At 37.9% G+C, this 24,444-nt stretch overlaps 1 protein-coding gene across 1 annotated transcript in view; it reads left to right on the top strand.

The window, feature by feature from the left end:
• The window catches only part of CLTCL1 (clathrin heavy chain like 1), a 92,491-nt gene that overhangs the window by 5,222 nt on the left and 62,825 nt on the right, over positions 1 to 24,444 (top strand). The window contains exons 2-3 of the mRNA XM_040619401.1: positions 3,998 to 4,205; positions 12,935 to 13,203. Of these exons, the coding sequence (XP_040475335.1) occupies positions 3,998 to 4,205; positions 12,935 to 13,203 (477 nt within the window). The remainder of the gene's footprint in view (positions 1 to 3,997; positions 4,206 to 12,934; positions 13,204 to 24,444) is intronic.

The raw sequence follows: 24,444 nt of genomic DNA, 5'->3' as shown, positions 1-24,444 counted from the left end.
CTCTCTCTCTCTTTCTCTTTGATAAATAAATATATAAAACCTTTAAAAAAATTAAGCTTTCTGTTCAAACACTGGGTTTCTTTTCCCAGAAGAAACTACTATTAAGGAAATTATTATATCTTTCAAAAAAATGATTAAAAGAATCCTGTTACAAAATTCCCCTCCTTTTGCTTTTGTAACTTAACAGAGTTTGAAGATCTTTCTTTAAGATTACATACAGATTGCAGCATGTATTTGACAGTATTGCTTACTAATAGCCTTCTGGGGCAGTAGTTGTTGACACCTGTCACCCCATCCTGTAAGTATTTCTTTGCTTTCCCTTGCTGTTTCACCGAATCTATTCCTTTCAGTCTGTTCTATATTTTCTTCTTTTGCTTCTCTTGCTTGAGTCCTGCTGGCGGCCTGCATGCCAGGGAGAGATTACGATCTCCCTTGGCTGGCTGAAGAAGGATGCCACAGAGCTGGGCCAGCAAAGTTCAATGACAAAATTAGAATCCAAGCAGATCTTGACAGGCTGAAATCCAACTAGTTGACATTTAACAGGTATAAATATAGGGTCTTATGCATTGGTTTTAAAATACAGAAAACCTACATTGGTGTAATTTGAGAGAAGTTCTGTAAAGCATGATACAGATGTAATTTTTAGAGTACCCTGAACTAACCTAGTCCTAGAATTTTAGGTTAGTTCTAGAAAAGACCTCAGTATCATCATTCTTCATAGGTCCTCATTTACAAAGCTCCCTCTTTAAGCTAGGAAAAAGCTTGCTGGTAAGTTTGACATATAAAATATATATTTTTAAGTTACTGTAAATTATTTTCTTGACTGCCTAAAACTTGTAACTTCTTTCCTAATTAATTATTGAACATCCATGTACTGGGCACAGTGATAAGGCAGTGAATGAGCCTGAGGACACATATATACAGGAAAAAGGACTAGCATCTTCAAAGACAAGAGGCATGAAAACCTGAGGTGTTCAGTGCAACTGGAACGTTTTGGCTCTTTGATACGGGCAATTGGTGTTTTCACCAACAGCCCTGTGTAAACACAGCTGCAACCCTCCCAGTCAGACTGCCATCCCTAAGCCCCTTAAATATAGAAACCACAGGACTGTTGGATGAGTAATTTCTTTTTATGTTTTCCCCCGTGTCAAATTTGAATTTGGATTCATTTAATTGCAGGCCTTGAGACCAGAAAAGGATTATTAGGTAGTATCTTGTGTACTTTTGCCTAACTCGTATATGGACTGTTTTAAATGTGTTACCTTTCAGAATAATTATTATAGGAATCAGGAGTCCGTAGTTACAACTACTAACTAATGAGAAAACATCGCTTTGAGCATACCACTTCTCTGGGATTCTGTTTCTGCATATGGAGTAAAGCTCAGTGGTATTTGATATTTATTTACTTATTTATTTATTATTTATTTAGAGAGCGCGAGGGCATGCACGCACAGGGGGGAGAGGGAGAATCTGAAGCAGAACCCCCAACCCCCGTCATTGAGCGTGGAGCCCACTGTGGGGTTTGATCCCACAACCCAAGAGCATGACCTGAGTCAAAATCAGGAGTTAGAGGCTGAACTGACTGAGCAGCCAGGCGCCCTGGTATTTGATATTTTGGATGTAATAGTTCTTTTTGTGGGATTGTCCTGTGTTTGGTATCCCTGGCCCTAGCCCAGTAAATACTAGTGGTGTTCCGTAGTCATTGTGCAATTCAAATTGCCCCTGTTTCCAAAGACTACAGGATACCACCGCTGTTTGAGAACCACCGTCTTCCTTTCTTCTAGTTCTAATAGTCTCTGACTTATTTTTGGATGCACTGTTCTCAGTGTCTTTACCTTTTCCAAATGCCATGAATGCATGTATATGCTCTTGTGGACTCAGTCACTAATATTTAAGAACGTACTGTGCTCAAGAGATTGAGTACAAATATTTCTTAAGATTTGGAGTTGAAATCAGAATGTTGCCATATTAACCCAACATGATCCCCAAACTAAGAATAAAGTGAAAATTTAGAAAATCTAGGCCCACTTAAGTGTATGGCTCTGAAATGTAAAGATTTGACAGTGTTGGGTGCTTGAGTGTTAGGGTGCTCCCTATACTATATGCTTATATAGTATAATGCTTATAATAATTCATAATAAAAAAAGGAAGACTGTGTAGGTCTCCTGGGAACTTACTTTCACACTGTTTGCTTCTCCTCCCCGCCCCCGCCTCTGCTCCCAAGGAACTTTTCATTGTCCTATTATCAGCAACTTCATATAGTTCAACCTAATAGTAATTGTAAGTCTCCACAGTCTGTGGGCTCTGGATAGTGTGACTGTATCTTATGTATCTTACTGTTTTCAGAGTCTAGTTAGTGGCTAGTGGGTAGTATATATTCAGTACTTATTCATGGAATGAGTGTATGAAAATTACTTGCTATGAAAAAGTCTCAACTTTCATTCACTACACTACATTTACTGCCATTAAGCTGCTACTTCAGATGTGTGAAAATAAAATGTGAATTTCAAACAACTCAGTATCATGGCTCAGAGCACAAGCTTTATTCACAACTGTCTCATCATTAATCAGCATTGTGACTTTGGGAAGATTTCTTAACCTAAAAGCCTTGTGTTGCTCTAGTATAAATTGTGTGTGGCATAGCTTGCCTCCTGAGTTAGCAGAAAGGTGGATGAGGTGACCTGTTGTCCTGGAGCCTGTTCCACTCAGCAGCTGGAATAGTCAATATGTGCTAGACTCTACCAGAAGAAACAAATAAGATACAGTCCCTGCTTTTGAGGAGTTCATGGGAAGAAATGATCGAATAAAGAATTATACTAGCAGGGGGCGCCTGGGTAGCGCCTTCGGCTCAGGGCGTGATCCCGGCGTTCCGGGATCGAGTCCCACATCGGGTTCCTCCGCTGGGAGCCTGCTTCTTCCTCTCCCACTCCCTTGCTGTGTTCCCTCTCTCGCTGGCTGTCTCTCTGTCTTATAAATAAATAAAATCTAAAAAAAAAAAAAAAAAAAGAATTATACTAGCAGTATCAACAGCCTCATTTGTACCTCTTCCAAAGGCTGATAGTTAATAAGCTTTTTTGCCAGCATAAACTTTTATACAAGTTCACACAGGGTAACAGGTACTAAAGGGTCAAGTCAATAGCAGTAGGGTTTGAATTGAGCAGAACAATGTTCAGAAGCAGATATTTGTAGGTAGGTTTGGGCAAGAGAATTTTATAGAAATAAGCATGATTATTCATAGAGGTGATAGAAATTTCATGAGTGTGTGTTTTCCCAGGGTTTTTCACTGAAGCTTAGCTCATTAATAGGTTTTTTAAAAAACCAGGCACTATGTGTAAAGTGGCCTTTGGAGAAAGGTGCCTGATTTAAGTTTTACACAAATTCAAGCAATCTATCTACCACCAAAGATGTACCAGACCTGTTGACTTTTTATTAACCTTAGGCTTGCCAGGAAATATTTAAACCGGGAAGTTAAATCAGACTTTATGACTTGTGGAGTTGCTTTAAGGAAAAACTCTTGGCTAGTTGTCAGTGCTTGCTTTTGGAGAAACGAGTTTTTGTGTTTTCTTCCTTTCTCTCTTCCCCTGCCTTCACCTCTCCAAGACCCCCTTTCTGCTGAGGCTCTCCTTATTTGTGAGGTATTCTTTGTGGACCCCTCCACCCCTCCTCCCATCTGATGTCTTCCTGTCTGTATCATTCATGGCATCCTTCCTTCTTCCTGGTATTATCCTTATTCTTGTGTGTTCTCATCAGCCTGCGGGAGTGTAAGCTCCTTGAGAGTTGACTCATGGCCTGCTGTTGATGCATTGCCTGTACCTATTAAAGGTGTAGAAACACAAGCCAGTGTTTGCCCTAAATAATCACTTAATGTTAAGTTTTTTCTAAACTCTTGTATAACTTTTCCTCCTCCTTTTGTTAGACTTTGCTATATAGTGGGCTAGATTTAATCTGTTTCAGAGAGGAAAGATTACTTTTAATCACATGTTTCTTTTCTCTTTAGCTCCAAAACCTGGGAATTAATCCAGCCAACATTGGGTTCAGCACACTGACCATGGAATCTGATAAGTTTATATGTGTCCGAGAGAAGGTTGGCGAACAGGCTCAGGTAGTGATTATTGACATGAGCGATCCAATGGCGCCAATCAGGCGGCCCATCTCTGCTGAAAGTGCCATCATGAATCCAGCCTCTAAAGTGATAGCTCTGAAAGGTAAGCCTGATGGGATTTTCAGAAAGGAATTTTACCTCACTTTACCTGCTTTGTTACTTTACATATCAGACAACTGTCAGTGAACTCACAAGAAAGTGTCATCAATAATATTAAACTTAATTCCAAAAGTTTTAGCCAAAGCTATGTTTTACATACCTTATTTAATGAGAGGTCCCCGAGCACCTGAAGTTTTTGTGACATCGCGCATACAGCCAAATACAGGAGGGAGCGAATGCCCAGGGCCTCATTCTCATGACTGCTACATCTGGACAGGCCAACACCACACTGCACATTATCACCAGTAGGGCCTTGTGGTTTCCTGGACTTCCTGATGGGCTGCTTTACAGTGGTGGTCCAGACAACCTAGAGGATGAGCCAAGGTACTACGTCTCTTGTAAAACACATTGATGACTATATAGCTGTTGATTAATAGAATTTTGCTTCCCTGAACTCGGGATGTTGGGTACTTGAAACCTTCTAGTTACTTTGAGAATATAGAATCTTTTCATCTTGCCATGATTTGGGAAATTGAAAGGATTATGTATATACTGGACTTGTTAATATTTTATGGAAGATGTATTTATCACTTACCTTGAAAAGTGAAAGTTCTTTCTGAAGCTAAAATTAGTGAATGCCAAATATTAGCTTTGCCTGTGCTTCTGTTTAATTACAGAAATAGGGTCTACTTTGTCCTTTCAGTAGGTAAATGGACATCTAGGAGTTATGACCTTTCTATTTTAAAAAAGCTGATTTTTTTTTTACTTCAAATGATCTTTTCTTCTATCAACTCTATTTCTTGTCAAAATATTTTTTTGAACAGTATACACTAATGTAAACAGTATAAACTAATTTTAGTTGAAGAAATTGCTAACCTTTATGGATTCTTCATGATTCTTTTGGCTTTTCTGTATTTTCTATTTTGCAATATTTTTGAGAGGCCTTATCTATCATGTCGTTTGCTGTTTGGTATATTCTCTGCGGGTCTCAGAGATAACCAGCATTTTAGTCTTCCTGGTCCTCAGATGCACTTCTCTTTACCAGTGTGAACTGTGGATCTCCTGGAGGGGGTTGTTGGAGTGTGGCAGGGGAATGGAGAGAACTCAGTAACTATGTGCTGTCAGTCCCCTCCAAGCAAAGGCCACTGGCAACACACCTGAAGTTGAACAAGTTGGGTTTATTACTTGAGTCAGCAAGGGCGAAACCACACCATGGGGAGCTGGGACGTATCACACTATTATTAGAGGATGTTAGAAAGAACCTTTTGTAGGATTTGGGATTTGGTTGGGTGATTTGGGGGATGGTCTAAGGAAACAGGAGTTTGCTGTAGATTGGGTGCTGTTGAAAGTAGGAGTAATTTTATAATTAAGTTATCTCAATAAATCTTACCTATAAAGAAGGGCAGATTAGAGTGAGGATAAAGCTCGCATTGTGGCATTGGTTAAAGAAGTAGTGGTTACTCATTTCAGCCACGAGAGGGGCTGTTGGTATTTTGTGGGTTGCACGTTTACCTTGTTTTTATCTGTACTTAGTAAAATTCTGAAGTGACCTTGCTTTGTCTCACTTTATCATGGTCTTGGAGGGACTTGTCTGAAGTTGGTGTTCTCTGAGATGGTTTATGGCCACTAGGAGAGCAAGATGGCCTGGCTGTGAGGACCAGGCCAGCTTTCTGATGGCAAGGGCTGGTACTTTTTTTTTTCATTCTCAGTGTTCATGTGAATTTTTTCAGCTATAGTAATTGAGTGCTGTTTTCTTCTGCATGAGAAAGTGTGAGCTGTGATAAAATTTTAAGTATCCTGTTTTTACTGCAATCTTAGGCATTAGGCCATTAGGGTGATCTTGGACCCTTGTAGTACAAATTGTGGACAAGTGTAGCAGTGTGTTTCAAAGACCCTAGACCAAAATGAGGAAAACTTTCTTTTTTTTTTTTTTTAAGGTATTTGTACAGCAGCTGAATTACAGAGATAATTTAATTATACTTTTATTGTTTCATATGACTTAACTGTTCCATAGGTCCCAGTGTAAAAGCATAAAAGTGAAATCAAGGGGCTTGGTCTTGAATCTCACAGATACCCCATTTTGACTGGTGAACTCTTGTGATTGGAAGGGGGCTTGTGATGAGATGGACCTTTTTTTTTTTTAAAAAAGGTCTGCCATCACAGTTTGCCCTTTTATCTGGCTGAGAGTTCCTGAGGTGCTCAGCCCATATCACTGCCCATCCTTCTGGAGAAGCTTGGAGCATATTCACTCACCCCAGTCTCTCTTCAGACTGTCTCTACTGGTGCTTTTGTGGTGAATATTTTAAAACCAGAGATACATTTTTACCCTTGACTAAAAAGAACAGGAAGCGGGGGTAGAATTCCTCATCAGTTGGTCATCATCTTAATGGCACATTAGTACGCTAAGTGAAGGATCAGTAAATTGTTGGTTTTATACAGCCCCAAGCTAAGAATGGTTTTTATATTTTTAAAGAGTTGTAAAAACAGACAAATCTGTGACAAAGATCTTATATGTCCCTATATAGAAAAAGTTGACTGACCACTTGCATTACTTGCCCAAGTATATTTTTCACTTTTATTATGAAACATAGCCCTTTGAGTAGTCTCGTGTATTTCTTTTTACAAACTCTAACTTTTTCCCTTAATTTTTAGAGGTAGATTGCATATAGGCTAATACAGTGCTAGCCTAGCAGTTAGCTCTTGGCCCAGGTGGGGAGGGGAGAGGTGGTGAGATGGAGCCCCCTTGTGGTAGCACATTCTTCACCTTGACAACTGGAATCGGACAGCAGGTTGATTCCCAAAGGAGGTTGGTAGGGTTTTCTTGTTTTGTTTTGTTTTGTTTTGTTTTATTCTTCGCGACACTAAATATTTTGTACATCATGTAAAACAAGTTCTTTTTAACCAGTTTAAGGACAGCTTGACAAGTTTTCGAAGTAGAGGAAATTTCCTCTATGATCCCAGGCTATTTGAAACTAAAAGGTACCCCAGCCTACAGTTGAACTTGTAGTCTAGTCTTTTTTTCTTTCTTAACCATTTTATTCAGGTATAATTTATCTGCCATAAAATCCACTTATTCTAAGTGTAGAGTTCGGCGATTTTTAGTAAATTTATTGAGTTGTGGAACCACCACCATGCTCTAGTTTTAGAACATTTCTACTACCCCAGAAAGCTCCTTTATTCCTATTTGCAGTCATTCTCCACTCCCACCTTCAGCCCTAGGCAGCTACTGATCTGTTTTCTGACTATAGATTTGCTGTTTCTGGAAGTTTCAAATAAGGAAATCATACAGCATACAGTCTTCTATATCTGGCTTCCTTCAGTTAGCGTAGTATGTTTGAGGTTCATTCATGTTGTAGCTTGTATCAGTAGTTAGTACCTTTTTATGGTTAAGATTTCAATGCTTCATTATTCCATGGATATATCACATGTTGTTTCTCTGTTTACCAGTTCAATGGACATTTGGATTGGTTCCAGTTTTTGGCCATTAAGGATATTGCTGCTATGAACATTTGCCTTCAAGTTTTTGTGTGGATGTATATTTCCATTTTTCTTGGGTAAATACCTAGGAGTGGAATTGCTGGATCATATGGTAAATTTTTTTAGCTTTTTAAGATACCACCAAACTGTTTTCCAGAGTAGCTATACCATTTTGCTTTCCTGCCAACAGTGTATGAGGATTCTAGTTTTTGCAACATATATACAAACTTGATGTTGATATTGTCTTTTTTTATTATAGCAATTCCATTTATATATCTTTTGTATTTTTTTGCCATTCGTGTATCTTGTTAGAGAAGTGTCTGTTTAAATCTTTTGTCCATTTCTTAGTTGGCTTATTTGTCTTATTGAATTTTAAGGATTCTTTATATATTCTGGCTATAAATTATTTATCAACTCTGTGATCTACATATTTTCTCCCAATTTGTAGCTCATCTTTTTATTTTCCTAATGTATCTTTTGAAGAAAAAAAATTAATTTTTATAAACCCCGGTTTACCAATTTTTCTTTAATGGATCATGATTTTGGAGTCCTACCAAGAGTGTTTAGCCTAACCGAAATCATGATGATTTTCTATTTTTTCTTCTAATGGTTTTTTAGTTTTAACTCTTAATTTAGGTCCATAGTCTGTTTTGAGTTAATTTTTGTGTATGGTGTGTGGTAAGGATGTAAGCTGCTGCTGCTGTTGCTTCTTCCTCTTCTCCTTCTTCCTCACTGCTGCTGCCTCCTCCTCCCCCTGCCCCACTTCTTTTTTGGTGGGCTAAGGGCATTCAGTTGTCCCACCCAGAATCATTTGTTGAAAACACTACTTTTCCGCATTGAATTATCTAGGCACCTTTGAAAGTAAAAGTCAATTGACCATAAATAGAAAGATCTATTTCTGGACTCTCAGTTCTGTTCCATTGATCCATATTCCCAACCTTGTTCCAGTTACTTGATTACTATGGCTTTATGGTAAGTTTGAAATCAGATAGTGTTGGTACTCCAACTTCATATTTTTCAAAATAGGTTTTTTTAAAGATTTTATTTATTTTTTAGAAAGAGAGAGTGCAAGAGGGGGGAGCAGTGGGGGAGGGAGAGGAAGAAGGAGAGAATCTTCAGCAGACTCTGACTGAGCGCGGAGCTCTACATGAGGCTCAGCTCGATTTCACAACCTTGAGATCATGACCTGAGCTAAAACCAAGAGTCACAGGCTTAACCAACTGAGCTACCCATGGCACCCCATGATTGTTTTTATATGTAGCTGGATTTGGTTTATTCATATTTTAAGGACTTTTCTATTTTTGTGATGATTGGTCTGTGGTTTCTTGTAATGTCTCTGACTTTGGAATTAGGTTAGTATTGGCCTTATAGAATGAGGTGGGGAGTGGTCCCTGTTCTGCTTTCTGAGTTTGTGAAAGACCTGTTACTTCTATCATCTTTGAGTATTTGATAAAATTCAACAGTGAAAGCCTTCTGAGCTTGGGTTTTCTTTGTTAGATGATTTTTAAATTAAGAATTCCTTTACTTGCTGTAGATCTGTTCAGATTTTCTTTCTTGTGTCAATTATGGTAATTTATCTTTCTAGGAATTTATATCCAAATCCTCTACTTAAGTCTTCTAATGTGTTGACATAAAATTTTCATACTATTTACTCATAATCCTTTTAATTTCTTCAAGATCACCTATGATGTCCTCTCTCTTATTTCTGATTTTGGTAATTTGGGTCTTATCTTTTTTTCTTGATCAGTTTAAGGCTTGTCAATTTTCTTTCTTTCTTTTTTTTTTTTAAGATTTTATTTATTTATTTGTCAGAGGGAGAGACCACAAGGAGGGGGGCAGGGGGAGCAGCAGGCAGAGGGAGAAGCAGACTCCCCACTGAGCAAGGAGCCCGATGAGGGACCCAATCCCAGGATGCTGGGATCATGACCTGAGCCGAAGGCAGACACTTAACTGACTGAGCCACCCAGGCGTCCCCTTTTCTTGATTGTTGTGAAAAGACAACTTTTTGTTTTATTGATTTTCCTTTATTATTTTTCTGTTCTCTTTCCATGATTTTTGCTCTACTCTTAATTTTTATTTTTTGTTGCTTTGGGTTTAGTTTGCTCTTTTTGTAGTTTATTAAAGGTAGAAACTTACTTTATTAATTTGAGATCTTTTCTCATCTTGATGTTTAAAATGATATATTTTTCTTCAGGTACTGCCTTAGCTGCAACCCCAAAATTGATGTTATGCCTTTTATTTCATTCATTTCAACATATTTTCTAATTTTCTTTGTAATTTCTTCTTTGACCCATGGGTTATTTAGAAGTATGTTGTTGAATTCCAAAGTTTGGGAATATCTCACACTTTTTCTGTTGATTTTTAATAATTTTGTTGTAATCAGATATTTTATATGATTTCAAAATTTAAAATTTCTTGACACTTTTTTATAAGCCAGCATATGATCTATCTTAGAATATGTTTCAGATATACTTGGAAAGAGTGTATTGTATTTTCTTCTAAAGATGTTAGGTTGAATTGGTCAGTAGTGTTCAAGTATATTTTTCTGTCTGGTTGTTTTATTTTATTATTGAGAGTGGGATATTGAAATCTCCAAGTTTTTTCAATTTTTAAGAATTGTAGCTAAATACATATAATGAAATTTATTATCTTAACCATTTTTTAGTGTATAGTTCAGTGGTCTTAAATACATTCATAGTGTTGTACACCCATCAGGACCATCCACCTTCAGTACCGTTTTCCTTTTGCAAAACTGAAACACTGTACTCATTAAACAGTAGCTGCTCATTCCTTCCTGTCCCAGTCCCCAGAAACCACCATTCTACTTTCTGTCTCTATGATTTTGGCTAGTCTATGCACTTAATATATGTATAATCATACAGTATTTGTCTTTTTATGACTGGATTATTTCACTTGGCATGATGTGTTTGTTTGTTGCTTGCAGTCTTTTTTGATTCAAAGTTTATTTTGTCTGAAATTAACCATCCCTGCTCTCTTGATTACAATTTACATGGAATATCTTTTTTCATCCTTTCACTTTTGACCTCTTTGTGTCTTTGGATCTAAAGTGAGTCGTGTAGGGCGCCCGGGTGGCACAGCGGTTAAATGTCTGCCTTCGGCTCAGGGCGTGATCCCGGCATTATGGGATCGAGCCCCACATCAGGCTCCTCCGCTGTGAGCCTGCTTCTTCCTCTCCCACTCCCCCTGCTTGTGTTCCCTCTCTCGCTGGCTGTCTCTATCTGTGTTAAATAAATAAATGAAATCTTAAAAAAAATAAAGTGAGTCTTGTAGACAGCATATAGTTGGATCATGTTTTTATATCTGTTCTGCCAGTCTATGTCTTTTGATCCATTTACATTTAATGTATTACTGATGAGGAAGGACTTCTATCATTTTACTATTTCTTTTCTATATACTTTATACTTTTTTGTCCTTCATTTCCTGCATTACTATCTTTGCTTATGTTTAGTTGATTTTTTTTTCAGTGAAAACATTTAAATTTCCTCTTGTTTCTTTTGTGTACATTCTATAGCTGTTTTTTTTATGTTTGCTATGGGGACTATATTTAACATCTTGAAGTTATAACAGTTTAGTTTGAAATTTTACCTGCTTAACCTCAATAACATACAACAGTTCTGTTCCTTTACATCTCCATCCCCACCTCTTTTATTTTTAGTGTCACAGAATTAAATTTTTATATATATAATTTGTCCAAAGACATAAATTAATAATTCTTTCTAATACATTCATCTCTTGAGTTATATAGAAAACAAAAAGTGTAGTTGTAAACCAGTTATGATACTAGCTTTTAGGCTACTCATTGATTTTTTTAATGTTTTAGTCTATTAAATCATGTTGAAAACAAAAAGTGGAGTTATAAACCAAAGTTACAGTAGTACAAGCTTTTATAACTACCCATGTATTTACCTTTATTGAAATCTTTATTTCTTCATATGGCTTTGAGTTAGTATCTAATGTCCTTTCATTTCAATCTGCAGGACTTCCTTTAGTGCTAGTAGTAACAGACTCCCTTAGCTTCTGTTTATCTTGAAATGTCTTAATTTCTCCCTCATATTTGAAAGACAGTTTTGCTGGATATAGGATTCTTGGTTGATAGAGATTTTTTTTTCCTTTTAGTGATATTACAGTTCTTTTAAAAAATTTATTTCCAAATTGCTTGCTGTTAGCATCGAGAAATTCAATTGATATTTTTGTATACTGACCTTGTACCCTGCAGTATTGTTAATAGGCACCTATGAGCTCTGATAATGGCTTTGTAGATTGTGAATTCTTTAGGATTCTCTTTGTAAACAGTTATGTTGTATGTGAATAAAGACAGTTTTATTTCCTTCTTCATCTTTAAACCTTTCACTTTTCTTGTGTCATTACAGTAGATGGGATATCCAGTACAGTGCCAGATAGAAGTGGTCAGGGAAATAATCCTTGTGTTGGTCCTGATTTGGGGGGAGCAGTATTTCACATTAGCTCTGAATTTTGCATAGATACAAAGATCAGAACTCAGCTTTTTATCAGAGATGGAAACATATGAGTCTCTTGCCAGACGATGGATGCTGAAGCCTTTTTCTAGAACCTAGCTGTCCTCTTGGATGCTAGCCGGTTGAGGCTGTTTCAATTTAAATTAATTGAAATTAAATGAAAGTAAAAGTTCAGTTTCCTTAAATGTGTCTTACAATACACATTTCAAATGCCTAATAGTCACATGTAGCTAGTGTCTTCTGTACTGGTTGTGCAGGTACAGAACATTTCCAACATAGTAGAAAATTCTGTTTGACAGGACCAGTCTAGAATTTAAGACAAAATGACCTTCTTATCTGGAAAAGTTGTTTAATTTGAAGGGATGATAGTATTCTTTCCTGGAAGTTGGAGGTACCAGACAAAGAAAGAATGTCTTGTTTTTGCTAACTTATCCAGGAAAGTATTTTAAAACTGGAAGATACCAGTTTAAAACTGATTCTCTTGGTAGTTGCTTCAAAAGAACTAATTTCTGATTGTTATTCATACATTCTGTATTCATACACTTTTACATTCTTCTGAAGAAGAAGACTCTTCTCAATATTAAGACATCAAAGTGGAGGGTTAATTACACTCAGGCAACTCTTTTCCCTTCTTAATCAGATTAGCTGTAAGTAGTACAACTTAAAGTTATGTTAAAAGGATTCAGAATTAAGAGTGTAAGAATTTGTCTTTCAGATTTTTAATTTATCTTTCTCTAATCTTCATCACATCAAATACTAGCTGGGAAGACACTTCAGATCTTTAATATTGAAATGAAGAGTAAAATGAAGTCTCATACAATGGCAGAAGAGGTGATTTTCTGGAAGTGGGTCTCTGTGAACACTGTTGCCCTGGTGACTGAGACCACAGTCTACCACTGGAGCATGGAAGGTGACTCTCAACCCGTGAAGATGTTTGATAGACATGCCAGTCTGGCAGGGTGCCAAATGATCCATTACCGGACTGACGAGTACCAGAAGTGGCTGCTCCTCATTGGCATCTCAGCTCAGGTAAGCTTTTGGCTGCCTTCAGGCACTGGTCTGATGCAATGGAGAGGTATAATACTGAAGTTGGTACAGGTGTGAGGCAGAAGAAATAGGCCCAGGCCTAAAAGAAATAGCGGTTACAAGAAATCCAAACTGGATCATATGAGAATTTTAATTTAACTTTGGCCTATGGACTCTACTGTATTCCATCAGATTACTTATGTTTATCCTGTAAACTATTTCTGGCACAGTTTTGAGAAGTGAATTGTTGAGGAATTTTGTAGAGCCACTTGGAACCTATAGGTTTATGGAAAGTAGTTTTGGAGCTCCATTTTAAGGGCTTTAATGGAATATCACTAATTGGTATGCTTTTCTAAAGATTTATTTATTCATTTTGGAGAGAGCAAACAAGCACAGGAGGGAGAGGCAGAGGGAGGAGAGGGAGAGACAGTCTTAAGCAGACTCCTTGCTGGGCACAGAGCCTGACATGGGGCTCGATCTCACAACTCTGAGATCACACACGACCTAAGCCAGAACCAAGAGTCAGATGCTTAAAACTGACTGTACCACCCAGGTGCCCCTATTAATTCACAAATTTTTATGATGAAAGTGATAACTTTCTACTGTGCTTCCTTTTTTCATTCCTGGTGGCTAATCTAGTCACCAGATTCTTGACTATAGGATGTTTGGCTTTATATCTTTATTAGCTAATTCTGGCCATTGAATGGTCTTCCATAGCCTAGTGGGAAAGTATAAATGCAGGATTCTAGCACTTAGAAAACTGTCAGACAGTTGAAGAGAGTGCTTTGAGATCCATAAGAGAATATCTTGGGTCAGAGAGGGCCCACAACAGAGGCGGCCTCTAAGCTGCATTTTGCCAGCTATAAAAGTGTACTTGGGAAGGAAACTGTGTGAATGGCTCTTTCTGAGAGTCTGGGGTCATCACTTGGCTGATACCTATAGGATGCACAAAAGGCAGCTAGAGGGGCAAGGCTGAGAGATGGTTGGGGGCAAGACTGAGGTACGTGCTGCTGGCAGTGGGAATTCAGCAGATTTTAAAGTGAGGGTGATATGATTTTCCTTTTATGCATCATAATGGGGTAGAAATAATGCTACCAGTGATGTTGAGGAGGGACCAACATGAAGACTGGAGGCTGGGAAGCTAGTTGACAGGCAGATACAGGAGGAAAGCCATATAGCGTGTTCAGGAGTAAAAACATGTATGAGAAAGGTAAAGAGTGAGCAAAGATGGAAGAAATACTTCTCTCCACTTTCGGAGTCTTCTCCACTCTGCAACTCCCAGGAGAAGTGAGCCATGTGTGATTTAGATGGAATCACTGGCATTGGAGATGAAGAGGAGAGGCAAGACTTGAGATTTTATATCTCAACACTCAATGTGGAGCTCAAACTCACAACCCTAAAATCAACAGTCACACGCTCTAATGACTGAGCCAGCCAGGTGCCCCGAGGCAAGGCTTGAGATTTTAGAGGTGAAATGACTAGAACTTGGTGATGCATGGGACACCTCTCGGGAAGAGGGGAGTAAGATGATGGCCTAGCATCTGTCTCAGAATGAGGCATAGATGAGGGAGAGTTGAAGTACCTCTGCTCTAACCCTTCATCTTTGTTTTACACTGACAAGTTTGTCTCCTCAGGTGACCTGGTAGTTATTTGGTGTAATTTAAGGGACTTGCTTAGTCACAGAGCCTTTTAGTGATAGGCCCATGGCTTCCATTCAGCCCCAGTTACTTCTTATTGTCAGGGCTGAGGGTTAAGCTGGAATGACATATTTGTAGGAAACCTCACATCCTATCTGGAATAATGGGCATTCCCGTTGCTCCCACACATGATAATAACATTGTAATGATTCACCCATAGCAGCTTGTTTGGGTCTGATTGCCCAGGCTTCCATAAAAGGAATAATTTTACACCTAGGACATTTTCTGTGTTTTATCATCTGTTAGCTGGAATAATTTCCTCTTGGGAGTTACTAACCCTAGATAGATGCTGTTTATGGAGTTTTTCTCATATGGAAACTCTACCTTTGGTTTTCCACTGAAAGGAATTGGATGTTGCTGGCCTTTATGGTAGGCAGAGACTGCAGACAGTTCAGGTGTTGCTAATGGAGATGAAGTCAGAGGAGTGTCTGTGATGTGAGGGGTGAGTAGTGTGCCTTACACAGTAGTGTATGTTACTCTGGGATGAATTGTGAGAGAGTCACGAACAGGTAAAATCTGTATGACATATGCTGTCGTGGTAAATTTTCAAGGTGGTATTGGCATGAAAAGAAAAAAATTGATTCACTTTACCTTTGTGAAGCCAGGATGGGAGCTAGAAGATCTCTCTTCCATAGTCCTTCATGCTATTCAAGAGTCAGTGGGAAAGCTATACTTTTTGAGCCTTTATGTTGTTTTCAGAAAGAGGTCCCTAGATTTACAGGACTCTCAACCAAGGAACAAAGTTAGTCACAGTATAGCGTTTATCACTCTTCGCAAATACTTGCCCAAGATACTTTTTGTTTTTGAATTTCCTCTTTATTTCATGAAGTTCAGTCTTTGTACTGAATCTGGTCTGAAAATATGTTTGTTCCCCCAGAAATGATGATGTCTGGGGGTTTGGAATGAAGCTTTGAGCTGATACTTATAAAACTAGATGACATTTAATTCATTCCACACTTAACTAACTCTTTCTCAAAAACCCTTTGCTCCAGTTTGACCTGAGTACTTCAAGTATTATTTTCTTCTTCTTCTTTTTTTTTTTAAGATTTTATTTATTTATTCGACAGAGATAGAGACAGCCAGTGAGAGAGGGAACACAAGTAGGGGGAGTGGGAGAGGAAGAAGCAGGCTCACAGGGAGGAGCCTGATGTGGGGCTCGATCCCATAACACGGGGATCATGCCCTGAGCCGAAGGCAGATGCTTAACTGCTGCGCCACCCAGGCGCCCCTATTTTATTCTTCTTAGCCAGAGATCAGTATGTTTTTTCTGTAAAGGCTTAGATAGTAAATATTTTTTGCTTTGTGGGCCAAAAATATTTGGTCTCTCTCACAACTACTTAACTGTGAAGTTTTAGTACAGGCAGCCATAGATAGTATGTAAGTGAATGGCCATGGCTTCATGCCAATACAACTTTACTTACCAAAACAGGTGGGAAAAACCATACAGAAATAAAAAGAATTAGTAGGAATACTAAGAATATTGTATACCGGTAAATTAGATAACTTAGATGAAAGGACTAATTCCCAGAAAAACATAGATTACTGAAAAGAAATAGAATATATTCAATACAAAATACTCAAGAAAAAATAGAAGACCTGAATAGGCCTATACAGCAAGTTAAGACACTCAATTAGGAATGAAAAAACTACCCACAAAGAAAAACTCTGACCAGGATGGTTTCACTGGTTAATTCTACCAAATATTCAAAGAAAAATCAGTATTAATCCTTCACAGACTTTTCCAAAACATAGAAGAGCAGGGAATACCTCTCAGTTCATTCTGTGAGATACCAAAAACAAAGACATCACAAGAAAACTGCAGACCACTATCTCCTCTGATTATAGATGCAAAAATCTTCAACATTATACTAGTGAATTGAATCCAACAACATATAAAAAGAATTGTATGTCATAATTGAGTGGAACTTATCTGGGAATACCAGGTAGGTTTAATATCCAAAAAACAATTAAAATAATGCACAATATTAATAGAATAAAAGACAAAAACCACTTGATCATCTCAGCAGACACAGAAAAAACATATGATAAAACCCAGCACCTTTCATAATAAAAATGCTCAACAAACTAGGAATAGAAAGGAACTTCCTTAACCTGATAAAGGACATCTGAGAAAAACACACAAAGAGCATCTTACTTAATAGTGAAAGACTGAAAGTTTTCCCAAGATTGGAACAAGACAGAGATATCCACTTTTGCCACTTCTGTTCAACATCAGACTAGAGATCTAGTTAGAGCAAGCAGATAAAGAATAAAAGGCATCCTGATTTGAAAGGAAGAATTAAAACTATCTTTCTTTGCAGATAACATGATTTTATATTTGAAAATCTCAAGATATCTAATAAAAAATTCCAGAACTAATAAGTACAAGGTTACAGAGTGCAAGATCAGTATACAGAAATCAGTTGTGTTCCTACGCACTTGGAATGAATAATTCAAAAATGAAATTTCAGGGGCGCCTGGGTGGCACAGCGGTTAAGCATCTGCCTTCGGCTCAGGGCGTGATCCCGGCGTTATGGGATCGAGCCCCACATCAGGCTCCTCTGCTAGGAGCCTGCTTCTTCCTTTCCCACTCCCCCTGCTTGTGTGCCCTCTCTCACTGGCTGTCTCTATCTCTGTCAAATAAATAAATAAAATCTTTTTTAAAAAAATGAAATTTCATTCATGGTAACATCAAGAATAAAATACTTAGGAATAAATTTAACAAAAGTGTATAACTTTTATATCCTTAAAACTACAAAACACTGTTTTGAAAGTAATTAAAGAAGATCTAAGTAAATGGGAAAACATCTCGTGTTCATGGATCATAATAGTTAATATTTTTTAGATGTTAATACTCCCCAGATTGATCTGCAGATTCACTGTAATCCCTGTCAGAATACCAGCTAAGTTCTTTTTAGAAATTGATAAGCTGACCCTAAAATTCATACAGAATTGCAAGGAACTCAAAGTAACCAAAACAGTCTTGATGAAAACAACAAAATAAGAGTACTCAGACTTCCCAGTTTCAAAGCTTGCTACAAACCTGCAGTAATCAAGACAGTATGGTACCAAGATAGGAATAGACATATGGATCAATAAGGTAGAATTAAGAGTCTAGAAACAGGGGCGCTTGGGTGGCTCAGTCATTAAGCGTCTGCCTTCGGCCAAGGGCGTGATCCCAGGGTCCTGGGATCAAGCCCTGCATCGGGCTCCCTACTCCGCTGGGAGCCTGCTTCTTCCTCTCCCACTCCCCCTGCTTGTGTTCCCTCTCTCACTGGCTGTGTCTCTCTCTGTCAAATAAATAAATAAATCTTTAAAAAAAAAGAAGAATCCAGAAATAATACCCTTACATTTATGGTCAGTTGATTTTTTTGATAAGGATGCCAACACAATTCAACAGAGGAAAGAACAGTCTGTTCAAGAAATGGTTTGAGGATACTGGATATCCATATATATAAAAGCATGAAACTGAACCCCTATGTCTCACCATGCTAAAAATTAACTCAAAATGGATCAGATCCAAATGTAAGAACTGAAGCTATAAAACTCTTAGAAGATAACATAGGAGCAAATCTTAGTGACCTTGAGTTAAGCAGAACCTTTGTAGATACAACATCAAAAGCATAAGCAATGAAAGAAAAACATATAAAAGCAAAATTAAAATCTTTTGTGCTACAAATGATACCATCAAGAAAGTGAAAAAGTAACCTGCCATTTGGAGAAAATATTTCGAGGTCATATATCTGATAAGGGACTTGTATCCAGAGTATATAAAGAACTCTTACAACTCAATAATAAAAAGGCAAATAATCCAGTTTACAAATAGATAAATGAATTGAACAAATAATTCTCCAAAAAGCTATCTACATGGCCAATAACACACTAAAAGATGTTCATCATTAGTCATTGTGGAAATGTAAATTGAAAACAATGTGAGAGGCGGCTGGCTGTCTCAGTCAGTAGAGCATGCCACTCTTGATCTCAAGGTTGTGAGTTCAAACCCCACATTGGCTGTAGAGCTTACTTAAAAAAACAAACAAAACAGAAAAATCCCCACAAAATGTAGTGTCACTTGAACCTTCTACGATGCCTATAATCAAAAAGATCACCAGTAACAAATATTGCCAAGGATGTAGAGAAACTGGAACCCTCATACATTGCTGGTGGAAATGTAAAACACACAGCTATGACAGAAAATAGTTTAGCAATTGGGGCGCATGGGTGGCACAGCGGTTAAGTGTCTGCCTTCAGCTCAGGGCGTGATCCCAGCGTTATGGGATCGAGCCCCACATCAGGCTCCTCCGCTATGAGCCTGCTTCTTCCTCTCCCACTCCCCCTGCTTGTGTTCCCTCTGTCGCTGGCTGTCTCTGTCTCTGTCGAATAAATAAAATCTTTTAAAAGAAAAAAAATAGTTTAGCAATTCCTCAAAAAGTTAAATGTAGAGTTACCATATGACCTAGGAATTCCACTCCCAGTTATATACCCAAGAGAATGTAAATATACATCCACATAAAATATTACACACAGGACATCAGCAGGAATGGTGAAGTAAGGACCTTTGAAAATCTCCTCCATAAAAGCAGTGCTGGCAAAAATTCTCAAAATCAGCTTTTTTAGAGTTCTGGAAATTAGCCACAGGCTTACAAAAATCCAAAGAACTTAAGAATTTAAGAAAATTTGCTACATCTCAGTTTTAACTTGTGCTGTTCCCATCCCCCTCTGTACAGTTTTCTGATGGCCTTGAGAACCAACAGCTCCACCAGTTGATGAAATACAGCAACCTTACAGCCTCGGAAGGCAAAAATGGTTTAGAGCTCCCCCAAAAGCACCTTTCCCAGATAAACTTCATTATTTGACCTGTCTGGTAGTTTCTTGGAAATCTCCATTCACAGACCTTGCCTTTTATTTGACTTGACTCACTCTTGCTCAGTGCACACGGCCTTATCTCCTGGGACACTTGTGATACACCATCAGCAACAATTGTTTAACATCACAGCTGCCTGTGGGGATGTTAATAGTTGAGGCAAATAAGAAGCCAGCTAAAAAAAAAATTAAAAAGAAAAGTTGTAGAATTAGATGTTCATAGGGGGCTTTCAAAAGTTTCGGCATATTCTTGGGAATCTAGAAGACAACGTACATGCACAGAGCTGTGCACCGGCCCAAGAAAGAATTGACCAGGCCTTAAGCCCTTGAGACTCTGTACAAGCAGGATGTGAAGGCCGAAGGCCAATGCAGTATTGTAAGCTGCCTGCCAGAGTATTGAAGGCGTGTCTCAACACACATACACTCTCTCAGCAAAGGCTGAGACTCAAGGCATTTAAGGAATCTCTTTCAAATTATTAACTGACCAGTAAGCTCGGTAGAGACCTCAGTGACCACATATGACAAAGAATACAGACTTTACAGAATTAGTTCCGGAAAACAACTACAAATAAGCCCAGGAAAGGGGGGAGTATCTGATTTCCAGAGTTGTCACTTTATGTTATTTAAAATTTCCAGCTTTCAATAACAGCATCGAAAATGAAGTATGTGAAGAAACAAAGTATAGCCCATACTCAAAGGGGAAAAAGTAGTCAATAGAGGCTGTTTTGAGGAAGCCCAGACGTTGGAGTTAACTTTCAAAAAGACTGTAAGTCAGCTATTTTAAATATTTTCAAAGAACTAATGGAAAGTATGCCCAAAAAACTAAAGGAAAGTATGAGAACATTGCCTCCACATAAACCATAACAATAAAGAACTAGGAGGTATTAAAAAAAAAAAAAAAACCAACCTATGGGATGCCTGGCTGGCTCAGTTGGAAGAGCATACAACTCTTGGCCTCAGGGTTGTGAGTTCAAGCCCCATGTTGGGCACAGAGCCCACTTAAAAAAAAAAAAAATCTCATAGATTTGTGGAATACCATCAAGTGGGCCAGTACACATACTGGAAGTCCCACAAGAAGGAGAGAAAGAAAGGGGAAGAAAGAATATTTGAAGAAATAATGGCCCCAAATGTAGCAAATTTGATGAAAACCATGAACCTCAAAGAGATCCACACCCAGATATATCATAGTTAAACTATCAAAAGACAATCTTGACAGCAGTAAGAAAGAAGCAAACTATTATCTTGTACAATGGACTCTCAATAAGATTAACAACTGATTTCTTATCAGAAACCATCCAGGCCAGAAGGCAATAGTATGATATAATCAAAGTGCTTTAAAAAAAATGAAAGATTGTCAACCAAGAATTCTGTATCCAGCAGAATTCTTCAAATAATGAAGGGGAGATTAAGGCATTACCAGGTAACAAAAGCTGAGAGAATTTGTCTCTAACAGATCTGCCCTATCAGAAATAATAAAAGGAATCTATCAGGTGAAAATGAAAGGACCCAAGTCAGTAACCCAAACCCACATGAAGAAATAAAGAGCACTAGTATGAGTAACTGTATAGGTAAATATAAAAGACTGTATAAAGGTAGTTTTGTTTATGGCTTTTTTCTTGTGAGTTAAAAGATGACTACTAAAGCAATAATTATAAATCTGTGTTAATAAGTATATAAAATATCTAAATATGTACTTTGTATGACAATAGAACAAAGGAGGGGGAGGAATAGAGCTATAAAGGAGCTAAGTTTTTGTATAGTATAGAAATTATAATGATACAAATCCAAATTAGATTGTTACAAATGAGGACATTAATTGTAATCCTGAGGCAACGACTAAGAAAATGACTTTTTAAAAAATCACAAAAGGAATAACAAGATAAGTGAAGTGACACACTAGAAAATATCTATTTAACACAGAACAAGGTAGTAATGAAATAATAGAGGAGCAAAGAAAACATAAAACATATAGAAAAAAATAGCAAACTGGCAGAAGTAAATCTTACCCTACCAGTAGTTGCATTAAATGGATTGAACACTTAAAAGGCAGAGATTGGCAGAATATTAAAAAAAAAAAAAAACCCATAGTCCATCTACATATGCTGTTTACTGGAGACACACTTTAAATTCAAAGATAGAGTGGGTTGAAAAAAGAATGGGAGGGAAATACTCTGCCAATTATACCCAAAAGAGAGCTAGATTGGCTATCTTAATATCAGATAAAATAGACTTTAAGGGGCGCCTGGGTGGCACAGCGGTTAAGCGTCTGCCTTCGGCTCAGGGCGTGATCCCGGGATCCTGGGATTGATCCCTGCATCGGGCTCCCTGCTCCGCTGGGAGCCTGCTTCTTCCTCTCCCACTCCACCTGCTTGTGTTCCCTCTCTTGCTGGCTGTCTCTATCTCTGTCAAATAAATAAATAAAATCTTTTAAAAAAAATAGACTTTAAGATAAAAATTATTACTGGGGTGCCTGGGTGGCTCAGTCAGTTAAGCATCTGTCTTTGGCTCAGGTCATGATCTCAGGGTCCTGGGATTGAGCCCCGCATCAGGCTCTCTGCTCAGCAGTGAGTCTGCTGCTGCTTCTCCATCTGTGATCTCTCTGGCTCGCACTCTCTCTCAAATAAATAAAATCTTTAAAAAAAAAAGATAAAAATTGGTACTGAAAACTTATATACAATGTTCATAGCAATATTATATATATTTTTTTTAAGTTTTTTTTTTTTTTTAAGAGATGGAAAGAGAGAATGTTAAGTAGGCTCCGTGCCCAGTGCTGGGCTAGATCTGGTGACCCTGAGATCATGACCTGAGCTGAAATCAAGAGTTGGGTGCTTAACTGACTGAGCCACCTAGGGACCCCTTAAGTTTTTGGGTTTTTTTAAGATTTATTTATTTATATTGGAGCACAAGTAGGGGAGGGGCAGAAGGAGAGGGAGACAATCTTGAGCAGACTCTGCACTGAGCGTGGACCCCGGCACAGAGCTCGATCCCACAACCCTGAGATCATGACATGAGCCAAAATCAAGAGTGGGACATATAACTGAAACTGAGCCACCCAGGTGCACCAGAACCTTGAGTTTTAATCTAAATTCCAGTTACTTAACATATGATGTAGTATTAGTTTCAGGTGTACAATATAGTGATTCAGCACTTTCAGTACAACACCTGATGCTCATCACAAGTGCACTCCTTAATTTGCCTCACCTATTGAACCCACCCCCCCCCCACTCGCCCATCTGCCCTCTGGTAACCATCAGTTACAACATTATTTATTTTAGCCAAAAGATGGAAACAATCCAATGTCCATCAGCTGATAAATGCATAAATAAAATGTATATCCATACAGTGGAATATTTATTTAACAATAAAAAGAAATGAAGTACAGTTGACCGTTGAACAGCAGGGGTTTGAACTGCATGGGTTTACTTATACACAAATTTTTTTCAGTAAATACAGTATTTTACTGTAAACATATTTTCTCAACATTTTTTTTCTAGCTTTATTGTTAAGAATGCAATGTATAATACATATATAAAATATGTTTTATTTGACTATGTTATTGGTAAGGTTTCTGGTCAACAGTAAGCTATTAGTAGTTAAGTTTTTGGAAAATCAAAAGTTATACATCGATTTGACAATGTCAGGGGTCCTTGCATTGCTCAAGAGTCATCTGTACTGATAAATGCTATATACCATGACTATGCTTAATCTTGGAAATACTAAGCTAAGCGAAACATGTCAGCACAAAAGAACCCCACATATTGTATGATTCCATTTTTATAAGACATTCAGAATAGTGATCTACAGAGATAGAAAATGGGCAAGTAGTCACTTTGACTGGGGGTGGAGTGTGGGAGGTGAGAATGGGGATTGGCTGCTAATGAGGTTTCTGTTAAGGGATGAAAGTGTTTTAAAAGTACATTGTGGTGATGGTTGTACAATCTTGTGAATAAACTAAAAAACATTGGATCATATATTTCAAATGAATGAATTATATGGTAAATGAATTATATCTCAATAAAGTTGGTAAAAATACCTTTAGGAATCATGCTCATTTATAAGGAAATCATGTTTGAAAAATATTTTGAAAGAAAGGATTATAAATTACAGTATTGTCTGTGCTTTACTGACAAAAATGAAAGCCAACAAATAAAAAAATCCAAGCTAAAAACTGTTTTTACTCTCACTATACTAATGACACCAAAGGTGTTGGCTTTTCTACAGCAAACAATTCTCTAATTCTCTGTGGACACCAACTGGATGTCCAAAAATTAGTACAGACCCCACAGGTTAAGGGTTCAATCCCACAAGACTGCCCCCATGCCTTCAGATGCCATTCTCAAGTCCCAGGCCACTAGGACCTCTGGCCAACAAGCTATAAATCAGGGATTTCCACAACCCCCTTCTCAGGTTTGATAATTTGCCAGAATGGCTCCTATAAACCCAGGAAGGCATTTTACTTACTATTACTGGTTCATTAAAAGGGATACAACTTCGGAACAGCCAAATGGAAGAGATGCATAAGGCAAGACATGGAGGAAAGAGGTATGCATGGAGCTTCTGTGCCCTGTACAGGCCCTCCACCCTCCCAGCACCTTGATGCTAGGAGCTCTCTGAACTCTATAATTCAGGGGTTTCTATGTACATGTTGATTGATCATTGGTGATGATCAGGTTACTGTCTCCAG

This window comes from Ursus maritimus, unplaced genomic scaffold (genome assembly GCF_017311325.1).
Source record: "Ursus maritimus isolate PB19 unplaced genomic scaffold, ASM1731132v1 scaffold_33, whole genome shotgun sequence".
Lineage (NCBI taxonomy): Eukaryota > Metazoa > Chordata > Mammalia > Carnivora > Ursidae > Ursus > Ursus maritimus.
This window is presented reverse-complemented; position numbering and strand designations above follow the sequence as displayed.